The 24,613-nt window shown below is 44.3% G+C and overlaps 2 protein-coding genes across 2 annotated transcripts; both read right to left on the reverse strand.

Moving 5' to 3' along the window:
* On the reverse strand, positions 1 to 2,163 carry LOC123463529 (60S ribosomal protein L35-like). Its single transcript, XM_045159531.1, has 2 exons — positions 2,103 to 2,163; positions 1 to 368 (listed from the first exon to the last, which is right to left on the reverse strand). The coding sequence occupies exons 1-2, from the start codon at positions 2,161 to 2,163 to the stop codon at positions 37 to 39; spliced, it is 393 nt and encodes a 130-aa protein (XP_045015466.1). The 3' UTR covers positions 1 to 36.
* Positions 2,164 to 15,815: 13,652 nt separating this feature from the next.
* Positions 15,816 to 20,752, reverse strand: Fbxo39 (F-box protein 39). The gene is made up of 3 exons (XM_004672411.2): positions 19,680 to 20,752; positions 16,501 to 16,677; positions 15,816 to 15,944 (listed from the first exon to the last, which is right to left on the reverse strand). Exons 1-3 carry the CDS (start codon positions 20,703 to 20,705, stop codon positions 15,816 to 15,818), a joined length of 1,332 nt encoding a protein of 443 aa, XP_004672468.1. The 5' UTR covers positions 20,706 to 20,752.
* Positions 20,753 to 24,613: the final 3,861 nt, after the last annotated feature.

Consider the following 24,613-nt stretch of genomic DNA (forward strand, 5'->3'; position numbering starts at 1 on the left):
ACAGTTTTGTGTTTTATTGCTGTGGCGAGGGTGAGCTCAGGCCTTGACGGCATGCTTGCGCAGAGGGTACAGCCGCTCCTTCTGCCGCTGCTTCTTGGTCTTCAGTTTCTCCTCGTGCTTTGTGAGCCGGCGGCGCATGGCGCGGGTCTTCTTAGGCCGTAGGTCCAGAGGCTTATACTTCTTGCCCTTGTAGAATTTCCTGAGGTTTTCTTTCTGAGTCTGGTTAATGACTGTGAGAACTCGAGCGATGGATTTTTGGACAACTCGGATCTTGGAGAGCTTGGACGCCGCGCCGCCGGTCACTTTAGCGACGCGCAGCTGGGACAGCTCCACCTTCAGGTGGCTGCGCTTGTAGCCGCTGCCGCCGCCTGGTCCGAAGGAAGAGCCCTATTTACTTTTTAAGTAGAAACTTTGTATGGACACATCATATATTGATACCACCATTTCCCTTCTCCCTGCCCCCACCCCACTAAAGGCCCTCCTCAGTGGGATTGCTGTTACTCACCATGGAGTTGTAGGTTATGAGTTGTGAGAGCAGCAGTCTGTCATTGTAGGGGGAGGGGTTATGTCTCTGGATATTTCCTCCCATCCTGTGGTTACATTCTTTCCATCTCCTCTTCTGCAAACTTCCCTGAGTCATGGTGAGTGTGTTTTAATTTCACTTAAGTGATGAGCTCTCATTAGCTTCTGGGTGTCTGCTTTGGTGCATTTTGAATGCGGTAGTGTCTGTCTCTGTCACCCTGATGCAGGTTATCAGGCTCACTATGGAAACAACACCCTTGCTCATCTTGCCAATTCCTCTGTGGCCTCACTGGGCCCTGGCTGCTGTGTGAGGGGTGGGTCATCTGTCAGGGAGTCAGCTAGCTATTCTTGTCTTGCTGGTAGAGTGTGGTTGTCCTCGGTTCCCGCTGCTTTCTGATTTCACCCCCCGGAGCTCTAGAGGGGCTGTGAGTTTGCCATCTTGACTGGAAACCATTTTCAGCATTATTATTTTTTTAAATTTTTATTAGCATTTTCCATGATTATAAAAAAAAATATCCCATGGTAATTCCCTCCCTCCCCCCCACACTTTCCCCTTTGAAATTCCATTCTCTACAATCAGTATACTTACATATATACAATATCAACCTATGAAGTACCCTCCTCCCTTCCTTTCTCTTCCCTTTATGTCTCCTTTTTAACTTACTGGCCTCTGCTACTAAGTATTTTCCTTCTCACGTAGAAGCCCAGTCATCTGTAGCTAGGATCCACATATGAGAGAGAACATGTGGCACTTGACTTTCTGGGCCCGGGTTACCTCACTTAGTATAATCCTTTCCAGGTCCATTCATTTTTCTGCAAATTTCATAACTTCATTTTTCTTTACTGCTGAGTAGAACTCCATTGTATAAATGTGCCACATCTTCATTATCCACTCATCAGTTGAGGGACATCTAGGCTGGTTCCATTTCCCAGATATTGTGAATTGAGCAGCAGTAAACATGGTTGAGCACGTACTTCTAAGGAAATGAGATGAGTCCTTTGGATATACAGCATTATTTTTTTTTTATTATTATTATTTGGCTTTTTGAGGTAGGGTTTCACTCTAGCTCAGGTTAACCTGGAATTCACTATGTAGTCTCAGGGTGGCCTCGAACTCATGGGGATCCTCCTACGACTGCCTCCCTAGTGCTGAGATTAAAGGTGTGAACCACCACACCTGGCAGCATTGTGTTTTTAATGGTAGCTTTAAAAGGCAGAGCTGTCTTAATAGTCCGTAAGATGAGTCAGGACATAACCCACATTACAGGGCTCCAAGGATAAGAGCACTTAAGCACTGGGCCCCTGTGGCCAGAGACAGCCAAGTTTGATACCCTGGAATCAATGTAAAAACTTGTGCTTGTGGTGTCTACTCAGGATGCAAAACCAGGGCCATGGGCCGGGAGAAGAACCTGAACCAGGCCCATCTGGATCTTCATGCATGGGTACTACCCACACTTCCCTGAGAGCCACTTCTTGAATGAGGAAGTGAAGCTCAAGAAGATGGGTGACCACCTGACCAATCTGAGCAGAGTGGCAAGCCTTCAGCCATTGCTGGGCAAGTCTCTCTTGAAGTGGTTCACCCTGAGGCATCACTAAATACTGCACAGCCTTCCAGGGGCTCCTCTGCTCCGTGTAAGTCATCCTCAGAAACACCCCCCACCCCCAGCCTTTTCAGACTCTAGGCAGCTTTGTAATGCCCAGAGCCCCTCCTAAGCCTTGGACCAAATGAAATAGTCTTGTGAAGCAGCTGGATAAAAAAAGAATGCACCATGGTCATCCAGCATGTCTGTAACCTCAGTCTGCAGGAGGTGGAAGCCAGAGAATCACTGAATTGAGGGTGAGATGCCATCTTGAGGAAATATTCAGATGGGAGATAAGAGATGGGCACTGCAGTCCACCTCTGACCTCCATATACACACCTGTGGGGCATGCATTGGCACACATACACATGCATATATCACACATCATGCACACCACACCACATTCATACTCTACACACACACACTCATGCAAAAAGAAAAAAAGAGAGAAAGAAACACTACCGTGAAACACTTGTTTCCTGTAAACTAAGGTGGATTAATTTCCAAACAATATCTTACAGCATTCATTCAATAACAGTGAATGCCTTGTTTTCGGCACAGTTATAGGAACTGAGGATCCACAACAAACAAGACAAATGTACACGTTCTCAAAGACCTCACATCCCTTGAGCATTTAGCATTGTGTATGTGGGTGTGGACACATGTGGATCATGTTTTTAAAATCTGTAGTTATATAAATGTAGTAGTAATCTGATTATTTTCTAAGAACCACTTGGGAAGTCATTTGATTTCTTGCCATGTGTAATATTCAGTTAGTGAGTTAACAGAATTCTGTGGTTTCCAGTTGCCAGTCAAAATGTCTATGTGGGAGGCTGGGGAGATGGCTTAGCAGTTAAGTGCTTGCCTGTGAAGCCTAAGGACCTCCGTTTGAAGCTTGATTCCCCAGGACCCACAAGGTGGCGCGTGTATCTGGAGCTCATTTGCAGTAGCTGGAAGCCCTGGTACACCCATTCTCTCCCTCTCTCTCTATCCCTCTGCCTCTTTCTCTGTCTGTCAATCTCAAATAAATAAAAATAAACAAATTTTTTAAAATTCTTTAAAAAAATGTCTATGTGGTAAAAAAATGTCTATGTGGGACTGGAGAGATGGCTCAGCAGATAAGGCACTTGCATGCAAAACCAAACAACCTGGGTTTGATTCCCCATTACCTCATGTAAAGCCAAATGCACAGAGTGATGCATACATCTGGAGTTCATTTGCAGCAGCTGGAGGCCCAGGCATGCCATTCTCTCTCTCCCTCACTCTCTCCTTGAAAATAAATAAATAAGATATTGAAAAAAAATGTCTACATGACTCTTTCTGGAAGACATGTTGGATAATGTATTATAAAAAAGTATATATACAAGCTGGGCAGTGGTGGCGCATGCCTTTAATCCAGCACTCAGGAGGCAGAGGTGGGATGACTGCTGAGAGTTTGAGGCCACCCTGAGACTACATAGTGAATTCTAGGTTGAGCTAGAGTGAGACCCTACCTCAAAAAAACAAATAAGAAAAAGAAAACAGATTTCCGGTTAAGATGGCGGCGTAGGTACCACGCCAAAGCAGCCTAGGGGGGAAAAAGACCACAAAAACTCAGCAAAATATACACTTTTACTAAAAAGTGAGGTGTATAGGAAATTGAAGTGGTAGTGGAGAAGTAGAAGAAATCCAGAGCATCCAGAGCCCTCACACGCCGGCAAAAGTGGCTCCGGCAGCTCAGCCAACCGCAGCAGCGGCGGTGCAACAGAAAGCCGCCAGGCTCGGCTTCTGCCATAGGAAAAGCCAGGTGCGGGAGCTTCCACTCACACCGCGCTCTCCGCAACTCAGGAAACGTGAAGGGAGAGCGGCAGTGAGCAGCGGAGGAGCAGACTGCGAAGTAGAAGAACACGTGGCGCAGCGAGAGAACCAGAGCAGTTGAGGCTCCCTACCCTCCCCCACTGCCTGAGACCAGCTCCAGCGAACAGAGCAGCGGACCTGGGACCCGGCCACGTCAACCTGAGCCGACAGCGGGACCCAAGCAGGAGCAGTGTTCAGCAGCAACATAAGTGGCTCCGGCACCGGTAACAGCAGCCCCAGCAGTAGCAGCTCCAGTTGCAGCAGCAGCGGCAGACCCAGCAGCTTCTGTGGGAGCAGCGGCAGTGGACACTGCAGCAGCGGACACAGCAGCAGCAGCTTCAGCAGCAGTGGTGGCTCCAGCAGTGGCAGCTACAGCAGCAGCAGAGGCAGCAGCAGCGGTGGGTCCAGCAGCAACACCTTTAGCAGCAGTGGCTACAGATCCAGCAGCAGCAGCTTGAGCAGCAGTTCCAGCATCAGGGGTGCTGATCTGTAGGGCCACACTTGCCAGGCTCGGTTTGCCCCACAGGAAAAGCCAGTGCCCAGCTCCAGAAATCAGAACAGCAGCCCGACGACACAGGCAGCAACTTGACTGAGACCAAATCATCCAAGGTAAATGGGATTGCACCAGGGAAGGGTCTCACTTGGTCGCAAGCTGACTTGGATCCCTCAACAGACCAGAAATCTTAACCTCTTTGTTGATAGAGGATCTGGTCGTTATAATAACTACTCTTGCAAACATACTCGGGGCTGTTTTTGATTGAATGTATACAGTGTTTAGATAAATTTTAGAATGTAGATTCTAAAATTTTATTGTATTTTATTCCATTCAGCCTGCTTGAATACTCCTATAGCAGGGAAACTCAACCCCTAAGAACATCTTTGTAGATACTCTGAGAGTCTTAAGAGCCATACTTAACACCTTAAACTCCTACCCTGAAAATATATAACATCAAATCAATTGATACAGCTAAGAATACCCAGCTAGCTAGAAAATCCAAGCATTAACTTAATCCAAGATGCAAAAATATATACATTATAACACAAGAAACACTAAAAAGCAAGACGATATAAATCCACCTAAAAGTATTAATGTATCAGAAATGTCCTCCAGTGAGAACGAGTTAGAGGAAATGCCTGAGAAAGATTTCAAAAGAATGATTGTAAATAAGTTCAAAGAAGTCGGAGAACAAATCAAAGGAGTCAAAGAGGAACTTAAAAAGGAAATCAAAGGAATCAAAGAAGATGCAGGACACCAATTTCATGAAATAAAGAAGGCAATACAAGACAGAAATAAGGAAATAGAAATAATAAAGAAAAACCAGTCAGAATTACTAGCAATGAAGAACACAGTTAATGAACTAAAAAACTCTGTAGAAAATCTCACCAGTAGAATGGATGAAGGAGAGGACAGAATATCTAAGCTAGAAGATCAGGTGGCAGATCTAATACAGGCCAACAAAGAGAAAGACAAACTTATAGAAAAGTATGAGTGGGAATTTCAAGATATTCGGGACACTATGAAAAGATCAAATATAAGAATTCAGGGCATAGTAGAAGGAGAAGATTTCCACTCCAAAGGCATAGTAGGCGTCTTCAACAAAACCATAGAAGAAAATTTCCCCCAATTGGGAAAGAGGTGCCAATGCAGATACAGGAAGCCTTTAGAACCCCAGCCAGACAAAACCTGGAAATAACATCTCCTCGCCATATTATAATCAAACTTCCAAACACACACACCAAAGAAAAAATATTGAAAGCAGTTAGAGAGAAAAATCAAGTTACCTACAAAAGCAAGCCCATCAGGATTACAGCAGATTATTCAACACAAAATTTTAAAGCCAGAAGGGCTTGGAGTGATATATTCCAAGTTCTGAAAGATAACAACTGTCAACTAAGGTTACTTTATCCTGCAAAGTTATCCATTCAAATAGACGGAGAAATAAGGACATTCCATGACAAAAGCAGGTTAAAGGAGTATTTGAAGACAAAACCAGCTCTACAGAAAATACTTGATAGAATCCTCCATGCTGAAGAAAAGAAAAAGCATACATATAAGGAACCTAGAAAAAACAAGCAATACTCAAATACTAGTTAACTGAAGAGAGCACAGGTAGATTCGGAACCATAAAAATAAAATGACAAACATAAATACACACCTTTCAATAATATCTCTTAAAATCAACGGCCTCAATGCCCCAAGGAAAAGACATAGGTTTGCAGACTGAGTTAAAAAGCAGGATCCTACAATTTGTTGTCACCAAGAAACTCACCTTTCTACAAAGGATAGACATTATCTTAGGGTGAAAGGTTGGAAGACGGTGTTTCAAGCAAATGGGCCTAGAAAACAAGCAGGGGTTGCTATCCTAATATCAGACAGGGTAGACTTTAGTCCGATGTTAGTCAAGAAAGATAAGGAAGGTCACTTTATATTGATTAAGGGCACACTCCAACAGGAGGACATTACAATCCTAAACATATATGCACCTAACATGGGGGCTCCCAAATTTGTCAAACAAACACTATTAGAACTAAGGTCACAGAAAACACCAAACACAGTGGTGGTGGGTGACTTTAACACCCTACTCTCATCAATTGAAAGGTCATCCCGGGAAAAAATAAACAGAGAAGCATCTGGACTAAATGAGGTCATAGAAGGAATGGACTTAACAGATATATACAGGACATTTCATCCAAAGGCTGCAGAATATACATTCTTTTCAGCAGCACATGGAACATTCTCTAAAATAGACCATATATTAGGACACAGAGCAAATCTTAACAAATTCAGGAAAATTGAAATAATTCCTTGCATTCTATCTGACCATAATGGAATTAAACTACAAATCAGTAGCAAGAAAGGCTATAGAGCATACACAAAATCATGGAAACTAAACAATACACTACTAAATAATGAATGGGTCAATGAAGAAATCAAGAAGGAAATCAAAAAATTTATTGAGTCAAATGATAATGAGAACACAACATACCAAAATCTCTGGGACACAATGAAGGCAGTTCTAAGAGGTAAATTTATAGCCATAAGTGCCTATATTAAGAAATTAGAAAGGTCGCAAGTAAACGACCTAATGCTTCACCTTAAAGCCTTGGAAAAATAAGAACAAGGCAAACCAAAAATCAGTAGATGGGAAGAAATAATAAAGATTAGGGCAGAAATTAATGAAATAGAAACAAAAAGAACAATCCAAAGAATTAATGAAACAAAGAGTTGGTTCTTTGAAAGGATAAACAAGATTGATAAACCCTTAGCAAATCTGACCAAAAAAAAAGAGAGAAGAGACACAAATTAATAAAATCAGAGATGAACAAGGTAACATCACAACAGATTCCAGAGAAATTCAAAAAATCATAGGGACATAGTATAAAAGCATATACTCCACAAAGTATGAAAATCTGAAAGAAATGGATGATTTCCTTGATCTATATGACCTACCTAAATTAAATCAAAATGAGATTAATCACTTAAATAGACCTATAACAAACATGGAGATCCGAACAGTTATCAATAATCTCCCAACTAAAAAATGCCCAGGCCCGGACGGATTCACTGCTGAATTTTACCAGACTTTTAAGGAAGAGCTAACACCATTGCTTCTTAAGCTTTTCCAGGAAATAGAAAAAGAAGGAATTCTACCAAACTCCTTCTATGAGGCCAGCATCACCCTGATACCAAAACCAGGCAAAGATAGAACAAAAAAGAAAATTACAGACCAATCTCCCTCATGAACATAGATGCAAAAATTCTCAACAAAATATTGGCAAACAGAATACAAGAGTATATCAAAAAGATCATTCACCCTGACCAAGTAGGCTCTATCCCAAAGATGCAGGGATGGTTCAACATATGCAAATCTATAAATGTAATACATTACATAAACGGGTTGAAGGACAAAAATCACATGATCATCTCATTAGACGCAGAGAAAGCATTTGACAAAATCCAACATCCCTTCATGATAAAAGTCCTACAGAGACTGGGAATAGAAGGAACATATCTCAATATAATAAAGGCTATTTATGACAAGCCTACAGCCAACATATTACTAAATGGGGAAAAACTGGAAGCTTTCCCACTAAAATCAGGAACAAGACAAGGGTGTCCACTGTCCCCACTTTTATTTAATATAGTTTTGGAAGTCTTAGCCATAGCAATAAGGCAAGAGACACATATAAAAGGGATACAAATTGGAAAGGAAGAGATCAAGTTATCATTATTTGCAGATGACATGATTCTATACATAAAGGACCCTAAAGACTCTACTAGCAAACTGTTAGAGGTGATCAAAACCTACAGCCATGTAGGAGGATACAAAATAAATACACAGAAATCAGTAGCCTTCATATATGCTAACAACAAACACACAGAGGATGAAATCAGAGAATCACTCCCATTCACAGTTGCATCAAAAAAATAAAGTACCTTGGAATAAACCTAACCAAGGAAGTAAAGAATCTCTACAATGAGAACTTTAAAACACTCAAGAAAGAAATTGCAGAAGACAGTAGAAAGTGGAGAAACATCCCTTGTTCCTGGATTGGAAGAATCAATATTGTGAAAATGACAATCTTACCTAAAGCAATCTACACATTTAATGCAATCCCTATCAAAATTCCAAAGGGTTTCTTCATGGAAATAGAAAAAACAATCCAAAAATTCATTTGGAATCACAAAAAACCTCGAATATCTAAAATAATACTGAGCAACAAAAAAGAGGCTGGTGGTATCACCATACCTGATTTTAACCTATACTACAGAGCCATAGTAACAAAAACAGCATGGTACTGGCACAAAAACAGACATGTAGACCAGTGGAACAGAATAGAGGACCCAGATGTAAGCCCAAGTAGCTATAGCCACCTGATATTCGATAAAAATTCCAAAAATTCTCATTGGAGAAGAGACAGCCTCTTCAGCAAATGGTGTTTTGAAAACTGGATATATATCTGCAGAAGGATGAAAATAGATTCTTCTCTCTCGCCATGCACAAGAATTAAGGCCAAATGGATTAAAGACCTTAACATCAGACCTGAAACTCTGAAACTGCTAGAGGAAAAAGTAGGGGAAACCCTTCAACATATTGGTCTTGGCAAAGACTTTCTGAATACAACCCCAATTGCTCAGGCAATAAAACCACAGATTAATCCCTCAGACCTCATGAAATTACAAAGATTTTACACTGCAAAGGACACAGTGAAAAAAGCAAAGAGGCAACCTACAGAATAGGAAAAAATCTTCGCCAGCTATATATCAGATAGAGGATTAATATCTAGGATATACAAAGAACTCAAAAAGTTAAATAATAAGGAATCAAACAAGCCAATCAAAAAATGGGCTATGGAGCTAAATAGAGCATTCTCAGAGGAAGAAATACGAATGGCATATAAGCATCTAAAAAAATGTTCTATGTCACTAGTCATCAGGGAAATGCAGATTAAAACTACATTGAGATTCCATCTCACTCCTATCAGATTGGCCACCATCATGAAAACAAGTGACCATAAATGTTGGCGGGGATGTGGAAAAAAAGGAACCCTTCTATACTGCTGGTGGGAATGCAATCCGGTCCAGCCATTGTGGAAAACAGTGTGGAGGTTCCTAAAACAGCTAAAGATTGATCTACTATATGACCCAGCTATAGCACTCCTAGGCATATATCCTAAGGACTCATCTCATTTCCTTAGAAGTACGTGCTCAACCATGTTTATTGCTACTCAATTTATAATAGCTGGGAAATGGAACCAGCCTAGATGTCCCTCAACTGATGAGTGGATAATGAAGATGTGGCACATTTATACAATGGAGTTCTACTCAGCGGTAAAGAAAAATGAAGTTATGAAATTTGCAGAAAAATGGATGGACCTGGAATGGATTATACTAAGTGAGGTAACCCAGGCCCAGAAAGCCAAGCGCCACATGTTCTCCCTCATATGTGGATCCTAGCTACAGATGATTGGGCTTCTGTGTGAGGATTAAAATACTTAGTAGCAGAGGCCAGTAAGTTGAAAAGGAGACATAAAGGGAAGAGAAAGGAAGGGAGGAGGATACTTAATAGGTTGATATTGTATATATGTAATTACAATGATTGTAATGGAGAGGTAATATGATGGAGAATGGAATTTCAAATGGGAAAGTGTGGGGGTGGGGAGGGAGGGAATTACCATGGGATATATTTTGTAATCATGGAAAATGTTAATAAAAATTAAAAAAAAAAAGAATGTAAACTGAAATAAATCCTCTCTCCCCCCCAGATGCTTTGGGTGTCCCAGTTAAATAAATATAAAATTAACCACCACAGGGATAAAAAAAAAAGAAAACCATGGTATATATCCATCAAATATAAGTGATATATTTATTATTTTTTAGGGGCAGAGTTTTTGAAATTAGTATTGTTAGTGGGTGTACAAAATAATGGGCTTCATTATGGCATTTTCATGCATACGTGTCATTTTCTTTGCTATTCACCCCACCCTCCCTATCCGTCTTTCCTCACTCTGCTGTTGCCCTTCTTACTCTCAACTGGTACCCCTCCTGCTTACTTGCTAGCTCTCTCTCTCTTACACACACACACTTAAATCTGGATCCAGGGCTAGGGAGCTGGCTCCATAGCTAAAGGTGTTTGCTTGCAAAGCTTGATGGCCTGGAACCAGGTGCATAAAGTGGTACATGTATCTGGGGTTTGTTTGCAGTGGCAACAGCACTGGCATGCCTTCTGTCTCTCTCTTTTCCTCTTCTATCTTCTCTGTTTGCAAATAAAGATATTTTTAAAAATTAAGAATAGTTGGATGTATAAAAATAGTGGTGGTGCATGCCTTTAATCCTAACACCCAGGAGGCAGAGGTAGGAAAATTGCTGTGAGTTTGAGGCCAGCCCGAGACTACATAATGAACAAGACCCCACCTCAAAAAAAAAAAAAATTTAGATATACATATGACAGAACACATATTTTTCTTGCTTCTTTCAAATTATAGTTGGTGACATTATTCTAAAAGGATCGTAATTTTCAGTCAGTCACAGAAAGTTTAAACCAAGCATGTTGGAGCACACCTTTAATCCCAGCATCAATGAGGTTGAGATGGGAGGATTGCTGTGAGTTTGAGGCCAGCCTGAGGCTACATAATAAGTTCCAGGTCAGCTTCAGCTAGAGTGAGATCCTACCTAAAAAAAATAATAGCAAAAATAAAATGAAAGGGAAAGTTTAAAAAGTTAACCTCAAAGAAGTGAGTACAGCTAGTTTGCTAAAGGCTGGGAAAGGTATGGGCAGGCAGAGAGAGGTCTGTCCTTTTCACAGATTTTTGGGAAGATCACATGGAGCATGTGAATTCATACTTTACCCGTAAACACTCCACAGATAATCACCTTAATTAGTTGTCTGACATGGGCTGGGCTGCGGAAGGGAGCAAGAGTGGAGTCTTCCCATTTTGATTACATGGGAGAAAGGTCTGGGTTCTCTCTGCTATATTCTGTGCATGCACAGTGTGCCCTGTGTACATTCATGTAGAAGCCAGAGCACAGCATCAGGTGGTCTCCTTTATTGCTCTTCCATCTTATTTTCCTTGAGACACAGTCACTGAGCTTGGAGCTCCCTGGTTTTTAGTCAGACTGGCTGACTATGGTGCCCAGTGATTCCCCTGTCTCTACCCCTCCTAGTACTAGGGTTGCAGGCCTGTGTGCTCACACCTAGCTTTTTTGTTTGTTTTTCAAGGTAGGGTTTTGCTGTAGCCCAGGCTGACCTGGAATTCACTAGGTAGTCTCAGGCTGGCTTCGAACTCACAGCAACCCTCCTACCTCTGCCTCCTAAGTTATGGGCTTAAAGGTATGGGCCACCATGACCCCCCTTTTTAATAATTTGAGTGCTGAGGGATTGAATTCAGGACCTCATGCTTGAGTCACAAGTGCTCTTGCTCACTAAGCCATCTCCCCAGCCTCAGCTGTGGGTTCTGAATCTGTAAAGTATACTTTGGGCCTGCCACCACCAACAGGAAGGTGACTCTGACAAAGAGTCTGTTTCCTCATTGATAACAGAAAAGCCAACATTCATCGACAATCCATAGGCCAGTCTCCTGTGCTACATTGTATTATCTTTCTAAAAAATATTTTTAATTTTTATTTAGTTATTAGCAAGCACAGAGAGATATAGAGAGGAGACAGACAGAAAGAGAATGAGTGCACAAGGACCTTTAGCCACTGCAAACCAACTCCAGATGTATGCACCCCCTTGTACATCTGTCTTACATGGGTACTGAGGAACTGAACCTGGGTCCTCAGGCTTCGCAGGCATACACTTCAACTGCTAAGCCATCTCTCCAGCCTGCTATATTGTATTATTTTACTGCAACATTCATACTCAAAAAAGCTGGACACACAATGAGGAGTGGCAGGCCAGAGATTAGGCAAGTGCTTCGAGGCAGTGTGGCCATTCATTTATATCCTTTCATGTTTAGCATCACAGACCTGACTCAGGGCTTAAGCATGACAAGGGGCTTACTCAGGGGCACACCAACTAGTGACCTATCTAGTAGTCTGAGACCTCAGGCTTCGGGAAGCTTGAACATAGGTCAAAGCTTTAGCCAAGAGTGTTTCCAAACACAAAACCTGCTGCTTCAGTGTTGATCTGCCTGCAGGTGATGCTTGCACTTTAGCTGGATCATAGCTCCACTGTCCTTAGGTCCGTGTGTTTCAGTCAGTTCAAGCTAACATAACAAGATACTTCAGACTGAGTGACTTACTATGGACATTTCTTCTCTAGTTCTGGTGCCTAAAGCAATGAGAGTAGGATGACAGCAAGGTTGGGTCCTGGCTCCTCCAGGTCACAAACTGCTAACTTCTGTGTCCTCACATGGTGGAAGGAGAACAGAATATTCTCTGGAGTCTCTTTTCTAAGGACACTAATCCTACTCTTATGGCCTAATCACCCTGCAAGAACTCCACATCCAAGGAACATTAAATTGGGGATTATATTCCAATAGACAAATTTTAAAGGAGACACAAACATTCATTTCATGCCAGCAAGTTATCGCCACTCATATTGCCACCATGGCATTATCAGCTCCAGCCAACAACCAAGAGGAGGCCCCAGGGAGTCAGAATTAGTTTCCATTAGAGGATGCCCAGAGAGGAACAGAGGGGTCACAAGTCTATCAGCTATTTTTGCCACTGGGCCTTTGAATGTAGTCATTAAAAAAAGAAAAGAAAAAAACTGGGTATGGTGGCATATGCCTTTAATCCCAGCACTAGGGAAGTTGAGGTAGGAGAACAATTGTGAGTTCGAGGCCAGTCTGAGACTACATAGTGAATTCCAGGTCAGCCTGGGCTGAAGTAAGACCCTACATCAGGATAATGTGTGTGTGTGTGTGTGTGTGTGTGTGTGTGTGTGTGTATATATATATATATATATATATATATATATATATATATATATATATATATATATGCTGGCTTAAACATAATTCTATTTGGGGACTGGGGAGATGGTTCAGTGGTTAAAGGCACTTGCCTAAAAAGCTTAACCACCTGGGTTTGTTTTCTCAGTACCCATGTAAAGCCAGATGCACAAAGTGGGGGAAATGCAGAGCCAAAGAACTCCCCAAATACACATATTTTTTAATATTTTTAAATTTTTATTTGCAATCAGAGAAAGAGAGTGAGAGACAGACAGACAGAGACAGAGAGAATGGGTGCACCAGGGCACAGTGTTTTGATTTTTGAAAGGAAACAGAAAATCTTTGCAGTAGCTCTCTGTATGGTTGGGGGATCTTTGAGGGTTCCTGTGGCCACTCTTCTAAGGAACACCTAAGTTGAGAACTGTTTTTTTTTAAATATCAGGAGTCTTTATTTTATCTCATTATTATTTTATTGGTGGTAGTTGGTTCGGTTTTTTGAATTCCTAATCCTCCTGCCTTTGAGAACTGTTTTTTTTTTTTTTTTTTTTTTTAACAATCACACCGAATATTACATGCCCTTTACACTTTCATTCTCTGGAGATTTTTAGGAGAACATGGTGTATGATATCATAACAGATTCATGCAGAAGCAGGGCTGAGAATCCAGCTGCTTACTATTAAGCCACATATGGCAGAGACTTTGCAGACCTGTAAAATGAATCTACTATAAGTAAACATGTTCATAAATACTTATGCTCATATGTTTTGCATAACTCTTAAGTTACCTATACTTAAATTTCATGTTTGGGATAAAAGAAATCTGTTCCACACTACAGAGAAATCATTACATGGCTGCATCGGCCACGTGGTCTGGCTTCCAGCGAAGGTCTCCTCTGAGTTCACAGGACCAAAATGCTCCCTAGGGCCCTTCCATCAGATCTAGGAGCTTCCTATAGGTAGAAGCCCCGTTCCCTTCACCAGTACAATCTTTTCTGAATGTTAATAAAATTCTAACCATGCTAACAAGTAGCACTGTGGGAGCGACAGATGAGAGCGATCATGGAAATGTCTGAAAACTGAAAAGTTAGCTGTGAGCTGCAACAAGAGGCTGAGAAGCAAGAATATGGACGAAATCTGAAACGAGCCACTTATAATAGGAATTTTGGCATTTTATTGATTTGCATATGTTTGGAAAAAAACAATATGCAACTATGTGCACAAAAACCTCAAAGGAGCAGAAACAATAAATATCTATGGCCCAGGCTCAAGAATGTATATTACTCATTAGTTGAAACATGCCAGATTGTGTTCCTAATTATTAAAAACAACAGGTGCCATTGTAAAAAAGTTAAAAGTATGGGAAAACATAAGAAAAGGCAAAACACCCATAATTCTATCCCCGAATAACAATATTTTTATTTTATCACTTCTATACTTTAAAGACCAAGGTAAGTTTCATATGGTATCATAGGACACATGATTCTGTGTCCTCCTTGCTCACCTAACATTGCATTTAGGAACACTTCCCCATGCATGACACTACAGATTCTTCATAAATACTTCCCATTCAGCGGGGCATGGGGACACATGCCTTTAATCCCAGCACTCAGGAGGTAGAGGTAGGAGGATTGCTGTGGGTTTGAGGCCACCCTGAGACTACATGGTGAATTCCAGGTCAGCCTGGACTAAAGTGAGAACCTACCTCAGAAAACAAACAAACAAATATAAATATATATATATTTGGCTTCACATCTGAGGATTGAGTGTTCACAACAGGCTGGGCAATGCATTGTTCAGCCTACATGAAAAGCTGAGGCAGGACATCTGCCTCACAGGGCTGATAACTGGCACCGGGTTCCTGCTATAGGAGGGAGCACTGGCCCTGAGTAGGCTCCTTCTGAAAGGGGGCATAGCTTCATCCAAGGGCACACTGGTAAGCTGGGTGTGGGATCAGGCCCAGCCAACTTCAAGATCAACAGGCTCTGACATGAAGGGCAGCCAGATACAGGCTATTTCTAAACCTGTAACATGGGTTTGCTCACTGGCTGGTGACCTAACTGTCTGGCAGCACTGATGAGCAAGGACCAGACTCCTCTAGTGGGAGCCTACTTCCGGTAATTTTGGGCAATTTGCTCTGTGGCTGAGTGAAGGTGTCAAAAAACAATACCAGATGACAAAAAGTGAAGTCACTCTAGGTAGTTGGTAGAGAGAGCACTTTAAAAGTCACTTGGGGGTCTTCCTATCACCAGCAGTCCCAGCCCTTGCCAGGTGGGTCATGTTAGTGTGGAACTGGCAAAAAAAAAAAAAAAAAAAAAAAAAAAAAGAGGAGGAGGAGGAGAAGGAGGAAGAAGAATAGAAGGGGAAAGAGGAGGAGGAGATGAAGAAGAAATAGGGGTGAGAGTATGGAAGCCCCAAGTGCAGTTCTTGGAAAAGTAGATTTCCAGTTCAAGCGCACCTTTCTTCCTCTGGAGAATGCTCGTTACATCATGGGGTAAGCGATGACAAAATAGTTAAGCTCTAAATCGATCAGCTTTCTGTACTTCCTGTAGATTTCCCGTAGGGTCCTGTCCTCTTCATTTGTCTCATATCTGTTTGTATAAATTCTCATCTGTAGCAATAGAGAAACACACACACACACACACACACACACACACACACACACTGACATCATTTAGGACCTGGTAACCATCTAGGGACCTACACACTCAATATTCAATTAGTGGAAGAATTAGCAAAAGCACAAGTACAGATTTCCCTTGTTATCCATGGAGATTCAATTCTAGGACCCTTTTCAGATACAAGGATGCATGGATGCTCAAGTCCCTTATATAAAATGGCATTATATTTGCATATAGCCTATGGAATCTTCCTGAGCATTTAAATTATCTCCAGATTACTTATCTTCCTGAATAGAATGTGCATCTCCAGTATAGACAACTGTTTTCCCCAGTATTTTTCCATCTGAAGTTGGTTGGCTGCATGGATGTAGAACCCGTGGACATGAAGGAAGAAAGAGGCCTCTAGACCTGTACGTGGAATTGCTCATCTACAGTGAAGGACTTGTCCTGTCTCTGCCCACCCTGCTCCCTAATCTTCCTCTTGCATCAGAGCAGAAGTTCAAGGTCCCTGCCGTTCCATTCCATGCAGCGAGCTGCGGCTCTCACCTTGAGGGTGCGCAGGGCACACTGACCCTCCTCCTGGCTCTTCAGGATCCGCTCCACAAACTTAACATCCAGGAAAGCCCAGATTTTGAAGTAGGACAGCTTCCTGCAGGACAGGATGAGGAGGTACAGCTGCTCGTCGAGTGACTCATGGCTGTTGTTGAACTCGAACGTTAACTTCTGGAAAAGCACCAAGGAGAAAGGTGTGTGGGGCAGAGATGCTGGGACTGCCTTGGTCGCTCACCCACATGTCCCTGACCTGACTCTGGGCCACTCAGTTATGGTGGTTCAGAAGCTTGTATTTAAATTTAATTTACTTACTTACTTACTTATTTATTCTGGTTTTCAAGGTAGGGTCTCACTCTAGCCCAGGCTGACTTGGAACTCACTATGTAGTCTCAGAGTGGCCTTGAACTCATGGTGATCCTCCTACCTCTGCCTCCTAAGTGCTGGGATTAAAGGTGTGCACCACCACACTCGGTTTTATTTTATTTTATTTTTGAGATAGGGTCTCACTCTAGCCCAGGCTGACCTGGAACCTACTCTGTAGTCCTAGGCTGGCATTGAACTCAGGGCAAACTCCTACCTCTGCCTCCTGAGTGGTGGGATTAAAGGTGTGCACGGCCACACCTGCAGGAAGCTTTTTACATAAGCAACGCTATGCGCAGTTCTCAGAGGAAGAGATTTGAGAATGACTGTGATCTCACTCGAGTTTGCAAAACCTGGAGCTTGGAGGCAGTGGATTTGAAATCTAGAGACCACAGCGCTGCCTTAGCCCTGGGCTGCCTGGCTGGGTGAATGTGAGAGACCACCACATTTGGAGCTTTCTGCAGCACCATAGTGCCATAGTGATGCCTGCCCTGCAAGCCTCAGAGCCGTGCAACTATCAAAGTAGATGTGAGCACCTTGTAAGCATCCATATTAATAATTGTCACTAGGGCTTGAGAGATGGCTTAGCGGTTAAGCGCTTGCCTGTGAAGCCTAAGGACCCTGGTTCGAGGCTCGGTTCCCCAGGTCCCACGTTAGCCAGATGCACAAGGGGGCGCACGCGTCTGGAGTTCGTTTGCAGAGGCTGGAAGCCCTGGCGAGCCCATTCTCTCTCTCTCCCTCTATCTGTCTTTCTCTTTGTGTCTGTCGCTCTCAAATAAATAAATAAAATTTAAAAAAAAATAATTGTCACTAGCTATTTTCTGACACTGTGACCAAGATGCCTGACGGAAACAAAGGAGGAAAGATGATGGCTCACAATTCAGAGCCCCTTGTCCACAGTGTCAGAGAAAGCGCAACGGAATGGCTCGGACGACCAGTAAGCAGAGAACAGCAGGAATCCGGGAGGGTTCAACCTTCAGAAGCCTGTCCCCAGTGGCCTACAGACATTCCCGCAGCTTCCCAATGCAGCACACTAGCAGAGGAACAAGTGTTTAAAACATTAGGCTGTGGGGGCATTTCAGATGTAAATCATAACGAAGGAGACTCAGGAGGTAGCTAGCTTATTTTAGGCAGTTTCAGTTAGAGACAGGAGCCCAAAGAAGCTGGCACTCCGCCTTGGCGGGATGGAACTCATGGCTGATCATTTCATCCACGACAGCTGCAGCGCCCCCGCTGCCTCCACAGTCTGGCACACCCCCCAGGTGGGCTGGCCTTTGGTGTCAGTCACTTGACTGTAAACCAGTCAGGGCTTCCCCTTACATACTTGAAAGAATCCCCCCATCCACTTTTTTTTTCCCCCTCAAGTAGGGCTTCACTCTAGCCCAGGCTGATCTGTAATTCATCATGCCTCAAACTCACAGTGATACTCCTAACTGCCTCCTGAGTGCTGAGATTAAAGGCATGTCCCACCATGCCAGCAAGAATCCATATTTTAGTGGAGTATAAAGGCTTGTCAGTGCTGATCTCTGCCCTCTCTGTGGACACATGTAAGTCTGGCTCTCCTCTACCCAACTGAGTAGGGCAGAACATTGTTCCTTGGCCTGGGCAGTTTTCTGCTTGTCTCTGCTTTATGCTTTGGGATAACTTACTCACTTTAATTACATGTATGATTTTTCTCTGATCTCTGAGTCTACCACATGTATATTTCCTTTACACTCTAGATCTACCACATGAGTGTTTACTGTAAACTCGGGGTCTGCTACCTGGGTACTTTCTCTAAACTCGGGGTAACCATGGTTGTAACTCTCCTTTCTCATCTGAATTTCCTGGCCTCTGCATTTGGTACTTTCCTTCTGCTATTGTTCCTTTAAGCCATCACCACTTACTCTCAGCTTTCTTCCGTAGGGAAGCTCAGGACTGATGTTGGGCCTCCCACACAAGTGCGTGTATCTTCTCAATCTTCCCATACAAGCTCCTAGGTCCTATCTTCCCATGTGCTTGTGGCTCTGCTCCAGCCTTTTCCTGGACCCAAATTTCCCTTAAATAAACCTCACAATTCATCATTTCTGCCTAAATAAACTTAATGATTCATAATTTAACCTTCTTGGGTCCATTTTTATCAATTCTTTGTTAAATATGCTAAGGATCTGAAATTGGGGTTTATAGGCTTGGGATGCCCCTCCTGAACCTCAAATACCTGCAGCAATAACAGAAGTGGTACTTATACCAGTTAATGTCAGCTGTTATAACCACTGTGAATTCTGCAGACAGGACAAAATTATCTTGATTTGTAGGCAGGGAAAGTACTAGACAAGAGGAAAGCCTAGAACCTAGGAGGTCTCCAATGTCCGATGGCAAATTTGGCTTTCTGAGTGGTTTGGTTCTTTTCATTCTACCCAACTAGCAGGCACTGCTGTGACAAATAGCCCCTTGCTCAGCACTGATCACAGGGACCATAGGGTGTCCTGTGTGCTGCTGTGAGTCAGCGGGAAGGGAGAAAGAGACTTCTCACTGGCCTGTCACCTCAGAGTACCTCCTGACTCAGGCTTTACAGCTCTGAGCTAAGGTTAAATGGTCTTCTCTTGGTTAAAAACCAACAGAAAATTCCCTGGGCCTATGCACAGGAAATGGCTACAGTTCTTTCTTGGTCTACTGTGGTCTTAGAGGCATGGGGCAGGGCTGGTTTAGGAACATCTAGAACTTCAACATGGGGTTGAGTGAACCTAGGCCAAAGTCAGACTGCAACAAGCTTTCCTCTGGGCAACAGCAGTGACAAGCCTCCCAAGCCTCTCGAAGCCTCACTTTCCTCTCACCTGCAGAGTGTTCCGGAAGGTGGGCAGGAGGTCTGTGAGAGTGGGCCTCATGGACCAATCTGGGTCACTGAAATAGCAGCTTCGAAGACTAATGCTCCTGATGGGGATCTCTTGCAGAAGGATCCGGGCCAGGTGCTCATACTTCATTACCCGTTCAAAGAAGAAGTTCACCTTCAGGTTGCTGGCCTGCCTGGCCAGCTTGGCCCAGGACATACCCCATATGACCTGGCTGTGGGGGTCATGAACATGGCATTTGATGTTCATGGTCTGGAGGGTGCCGATGTTGTTCTCACTCAAGGTCTCAAGCAGCTCATCAGATATACAGTTGTAGTTGAGTGTCAGGAACGTCAGGTTGTGGAATGTGGCCATGGCCTTAGTGAACTGGGAGCTGCCATAGACGGCCAAATGATGGCTGAAGAAGTCTTCAATGTTGAGTTCGGAGGCCTTATTCTCATTGCGCAGGTAGCTCAGGGAGTTGAGGACGTGGCAGCCTTGGTCCACTGTCAGTCGGGCCCCTTTCAGGCTAAGGTGGTCCAGGTGCTTGCCCATTTTCTTTAAAAAGAAGCTCAGGCTCTTGATGAGTGAGCTCCTGATGCTATTCCTCCAGACCAGCCGGTCTAGCTCCAGGTGCTGGATGGAGAGAGACTTCAGGCGGTTGTTATTCTTCCCCAGGCATGACAGAAGGCTTCGCATGGTGACCTGGAACTTCTTGGTCAAGACAGCGTTGTAAGGATTCAGAAACTTGATCTCCAGGTGTTCCAGGTAATGACCAAATTTCTTAACATACCACAATGCCGACTCGAATTCGGATGCATGCACCCTGGACGGTCTCCCACTGAATGTGATAGTCCTGTATCGCCAGAGGTCTGCCGAATACATTATCTGGTTCCATTTTCTACAGACCAGGGCTGCCCTGGACCTGTCCCTGTCTCCCAGCCACCAGAAGACACGACGCAGGCATATATCTGGCAGAGTGGCCCAGCAGCTCTGCTCCTGGGGCTGGATCACTTCTCCTTCTTCATCCATCAAAGAACAGTGTAGTGATATGGTGAGCAGGGCTTCCAAGAATGAGGAACAAAAATCAATCACGTGTTCTCTGTAGGTATAAAGAGAAAGAGCTATTACCTGTTGTCACAGTCAGCTTCATGTCGCTGGGATGAACCTCCAAACCAGTTCTCCAAACGGTTTATAGGAGGAACCGAATTTATTGAAGCATACAGATCCAGGGGAAGTTCCATAATGGCAGAGGAAGCTGGCCCCCTTTAACAGGTCCATCCAGAGAGAAAGACCACCAGCAGCACCATAAGCAAGCAGGACCCCCAGTTAGAGCTCAAGTGCTCTGCACACTTTTAGGCTGGCATTCCAGATCTGCCCCCAGTTACACCTTAGGGTTAGACCCCAGGTTCCGCCCACAGTGACACCTCCTCCAGCCAGTGGTTGGAGATCTTAAATTGCAACTTTTAATAAACTCCTGAATCTACTGGGGGATATCCACTCAAACTACCACACCTGTCAAGCAGAAATCAAAGTCCACTGGGTGAACCTTCTTTGTGGTCCTGCACATATAGTTTAGGCGCTGTATTAGATGCAGGTGGTTCAATGGTAAATTCTTGATTCTAAAAATACCCAAGTCTATCCATGGGTATGAAGCAGTACTGAGTTTTAACACAGAAGCTAGACATGGTGACATACTCTTGTAATCCCGGAAAAAAATAAATAAAATAGAGAGAAATGAGAAGGCCTTAGCCCAGGTATATATATGGTATAGGGGTAGCACACATAAGGGGTGACTCAACCTGAGTAAAGAGAAGTACAGAGGGCTGCTCAGAGAAAGTGACATCTGAGCTAGGTTTTGGAAGGTGAGTAGGATTTGCAAGACGGACTAGTGGCACAGTGGATGAACTGCCCCATCTCAAGCAGGAGACTGTGCAAAGCCACAGGAGTTTGATTGCAGGTGATATGTGCACATTCAGGGAATAAAATTTTGCTTGGATGTCTTGAGCAAGCTGGGCTGTGTCTTCAATCACTTGTTAGCTGACTTAAGTTTACAAGTTGGGGCGCCTCTGCTGCAGATAGCATAAATCAAGGTGACAAAAATGGCCTTAGAAACACTGAACCAAGGGCTGGCGGTACAGTTCAATGGCAGAGTGCTTGCCTGGCATGTCTAAGCCCTGGTTTCAAGTGCAGAACTGTTTGGGTGTGTTCAGGGGCAAGGCTGAATCCTGACAAAGCCACAGGAGGCAAGAACCATCACCAGGCCTTTAAGCAGTAGGGTGTGGGTTTGGAAGAATATGCTGGGCAGGGGAACTTGAAACATTTTTTTAAATAAGAAGCTCCCAAATAATCTATGATTGAGACTACAAACACCCACCCCCACCAGTGAGAAGCAGCGTAGCTTAGTAAGGGTTGTTCTTTGCCCTGTCTTTTGGTAGTGGTCATCTCTGTGCCTCAGTCCCTACATCTGTAAATCGGAGTGATCAATCCTTTCAACGTGGGCTACCTTTAATGATTTGAGACCAAAGTCCTTCTATGATCCCTATAAGGAAGATAGAAACACGCCTATCTTATAAACGGAGAAACAGAGGTGTAAGGTTAATCAAGTTTCCTGGTGACACGATGTCCTTTAGTGCGTGGGTGTGGGTGTTCGAACCCAAGCTGGCAGTCCCAAACCTGTGCTTGGTCCACCATATTATCCCACAGCTGTCATGTCCCAGCTTCCTGGGGGATGTGGAAGTGACCTGAAACCAGCACAGTGAAAGGTGCTTCTAGAAGAAGGTGGTGCACGCTTCTCGGAGCCCACAGCTACCTCGGCTGACCGGGGCTGACCGGTGGGATCGCCAGTTACCGGTTGTCTGAGCCCGGCTCCGGCTGCGCCCTTTGGGCTGCGGGGACGCCGAGCGCGTCTGCCTGCTCCGCCCGCGCTGCTGCCCCGACGCCAGCTCCGCGAGCCTCCGGGGCCGCGACCTGCCCTCTCCCGGGCCAGTGCCCCGCGCCGGCTGCCTTTGTGACGTGCGCGGCCCGCGGGGTCCCCACCTGGAGTTACCCGATCGGTTGATGGTGCTGGGTAGAGGGCGCTAGCGGGGCAGACGGGCCTGGGAGACAGAATGCCCAGCGGGCGCCCGGCTCTGGGTGACATGGGCACGCGCCCTGCCCTTCCCCTCCGCACGCTAGGAAGGCGTTCTGCTCTCAGCTCGGCGCCCAGCCGGCTCTCCTCTCCAGGCCTGACCCGGCCATAGGTCCTGCACCTGCTCTGGGGCCCAGTCTAGCCTTAGAGATCCAGCTGGTAGCCTCCTTCCAGAGCTATGAGCCCTCACTTTGCAAAGCAAACCTGACTTGAACATAACAAAATTCGAGCGACGCTAAACCACCCCAGATTCTGGAAGGTGGGGCGCGACTAACCCAGCTACACTTGCTAGCCTTTGGTACCAAAGCCCAGCAGCGAACTGAGTTTACTCTTCCCTTTCCTGCCAAAGGCCTCATCCTCTCCCTCCTCCAATCCCCACAACCCTTCAGTGCTTCTCCTGTCTGGCATTGCTCTAGTTTCATCCCATCCTACCTACTTTTCTCCCTCCCTCCCTCCCTCCTTCCCTCCCTCCCTCCTTCCCTCCCTCCCTCCTTCCGTCTTTCTTTCCGCTCCTCTTTTCCAATGCTCCCCTGGCCTGACTCCTGCCATCTTTGTCCTTGAATTCCAGTGAGTGATAAGGTAATGCGAGTTGCTCACAAAAGCAGCCGAGCCTTTTTTGGCTCTTAGTTGGACTGTAACTCAGGAGTTAGGGCCACACAAAATTTCTACTGAGTCAGTGGCTTTGGAGGTCTTGTCTTATGAATTCAACAAATCCACAGACTAGCTGGTGTGGTGGCGCACACCTTTAATCCCAGCATCCAAGAAGCAGAGTTGGAAGTATTGTCATGAGTTTCAGGCCAGCCTGAGACTATATAGTAAATTCCAGGTCACCCTGAGCTACAGTGAGACCCTACCTCGAAAAACAAACAAATAAAAACAATGCAAAGAGGGTTGGAGAGATGGCTTAGCGGTTAAACACTTGCCTGAGAAGCCTAAGGACCCCGGTTCAAGGCTTGATTCCTCAGCACCCACATTAGCCAGATACACAAGTGTGCACACGCGTCTGGAGTTCGTTTGCAGTGGCTAGAAGCCCTGGAGTGCCCATTCTCTCTCTCTCTCTCTTTCTCTCTCTGTTGGTCACTCTCGAATAAATAAATAAACTACAAAAATTTTTTAAAAATAAGAAGAAAAAAAAGAGAAAGATTTGAAGGCAGTTTCTGTATGACAGGAGGGGGGTCTCCAGAGATGGACAAACACCATTAAAGAAAGTAAAGCCTGAGAGATGGCTCAGCAGTTAAGGCGCTTGTCTGAGAAGCCTATGGACCCAAGTTCAATTCCCCAGTACCTGTGTTAGCCAGATGCACAAGGTAGCACATGTGGTAGAGTTTGTTTGCAATGGCTAGAGGCCATGGCACACCCTCTCTCTCTCTCTCTCTCTCTCTCTCTCTGTCTCTCTCTCAAATAAATAAATAAATAAATAATTTTAAAAAGAAAGCAAAGCTGAAAGCTCCCACTTGGGAGCTGTCCAGAGCAGGGAAATATGCCTGGTGACTCTGATCAGGGTCTTTTTATGGGAATTCACTGGATGGGAATTGAGCTGGTCAGTCCAGCCAGGTGTCCAGGAACTTTGCCAGGTTTCTCAGGGAAGGGAATAATCCTTCTTGGAGGGGGTAATATGACAGGAATTTTCTTGGAAGGGGATAATTTTCTAGGAATGAAAGTGATAAGGAAAGACAAGATTCCTTCTTCAGGCTTAAGGATATTTCTTGCCTTCAACCATTTATTTTCAGGAGCCCTGTTAACCCTAAACTGCCTCATAAGGACTCCAAAGAAGTCAAAAAGTCTTTTTTCTTCAAGGACAGAGCCGGGG

Source organism: Jaculus jaculus, chromosome 9 (genome assembly GCF_020740685.1).
Source record: "Jaculus jaculus isolate mJacJac1 chromosome 9, mJacJac1.mat.Y.cur, whole genome shotgun sequence".
Classification (NCBI taxonomy): Eukaryota; Metazoa; Chordata; class Mammalia; order Rodentia; family Dipodidae; genus Jaculus; species Jaculus jaculus.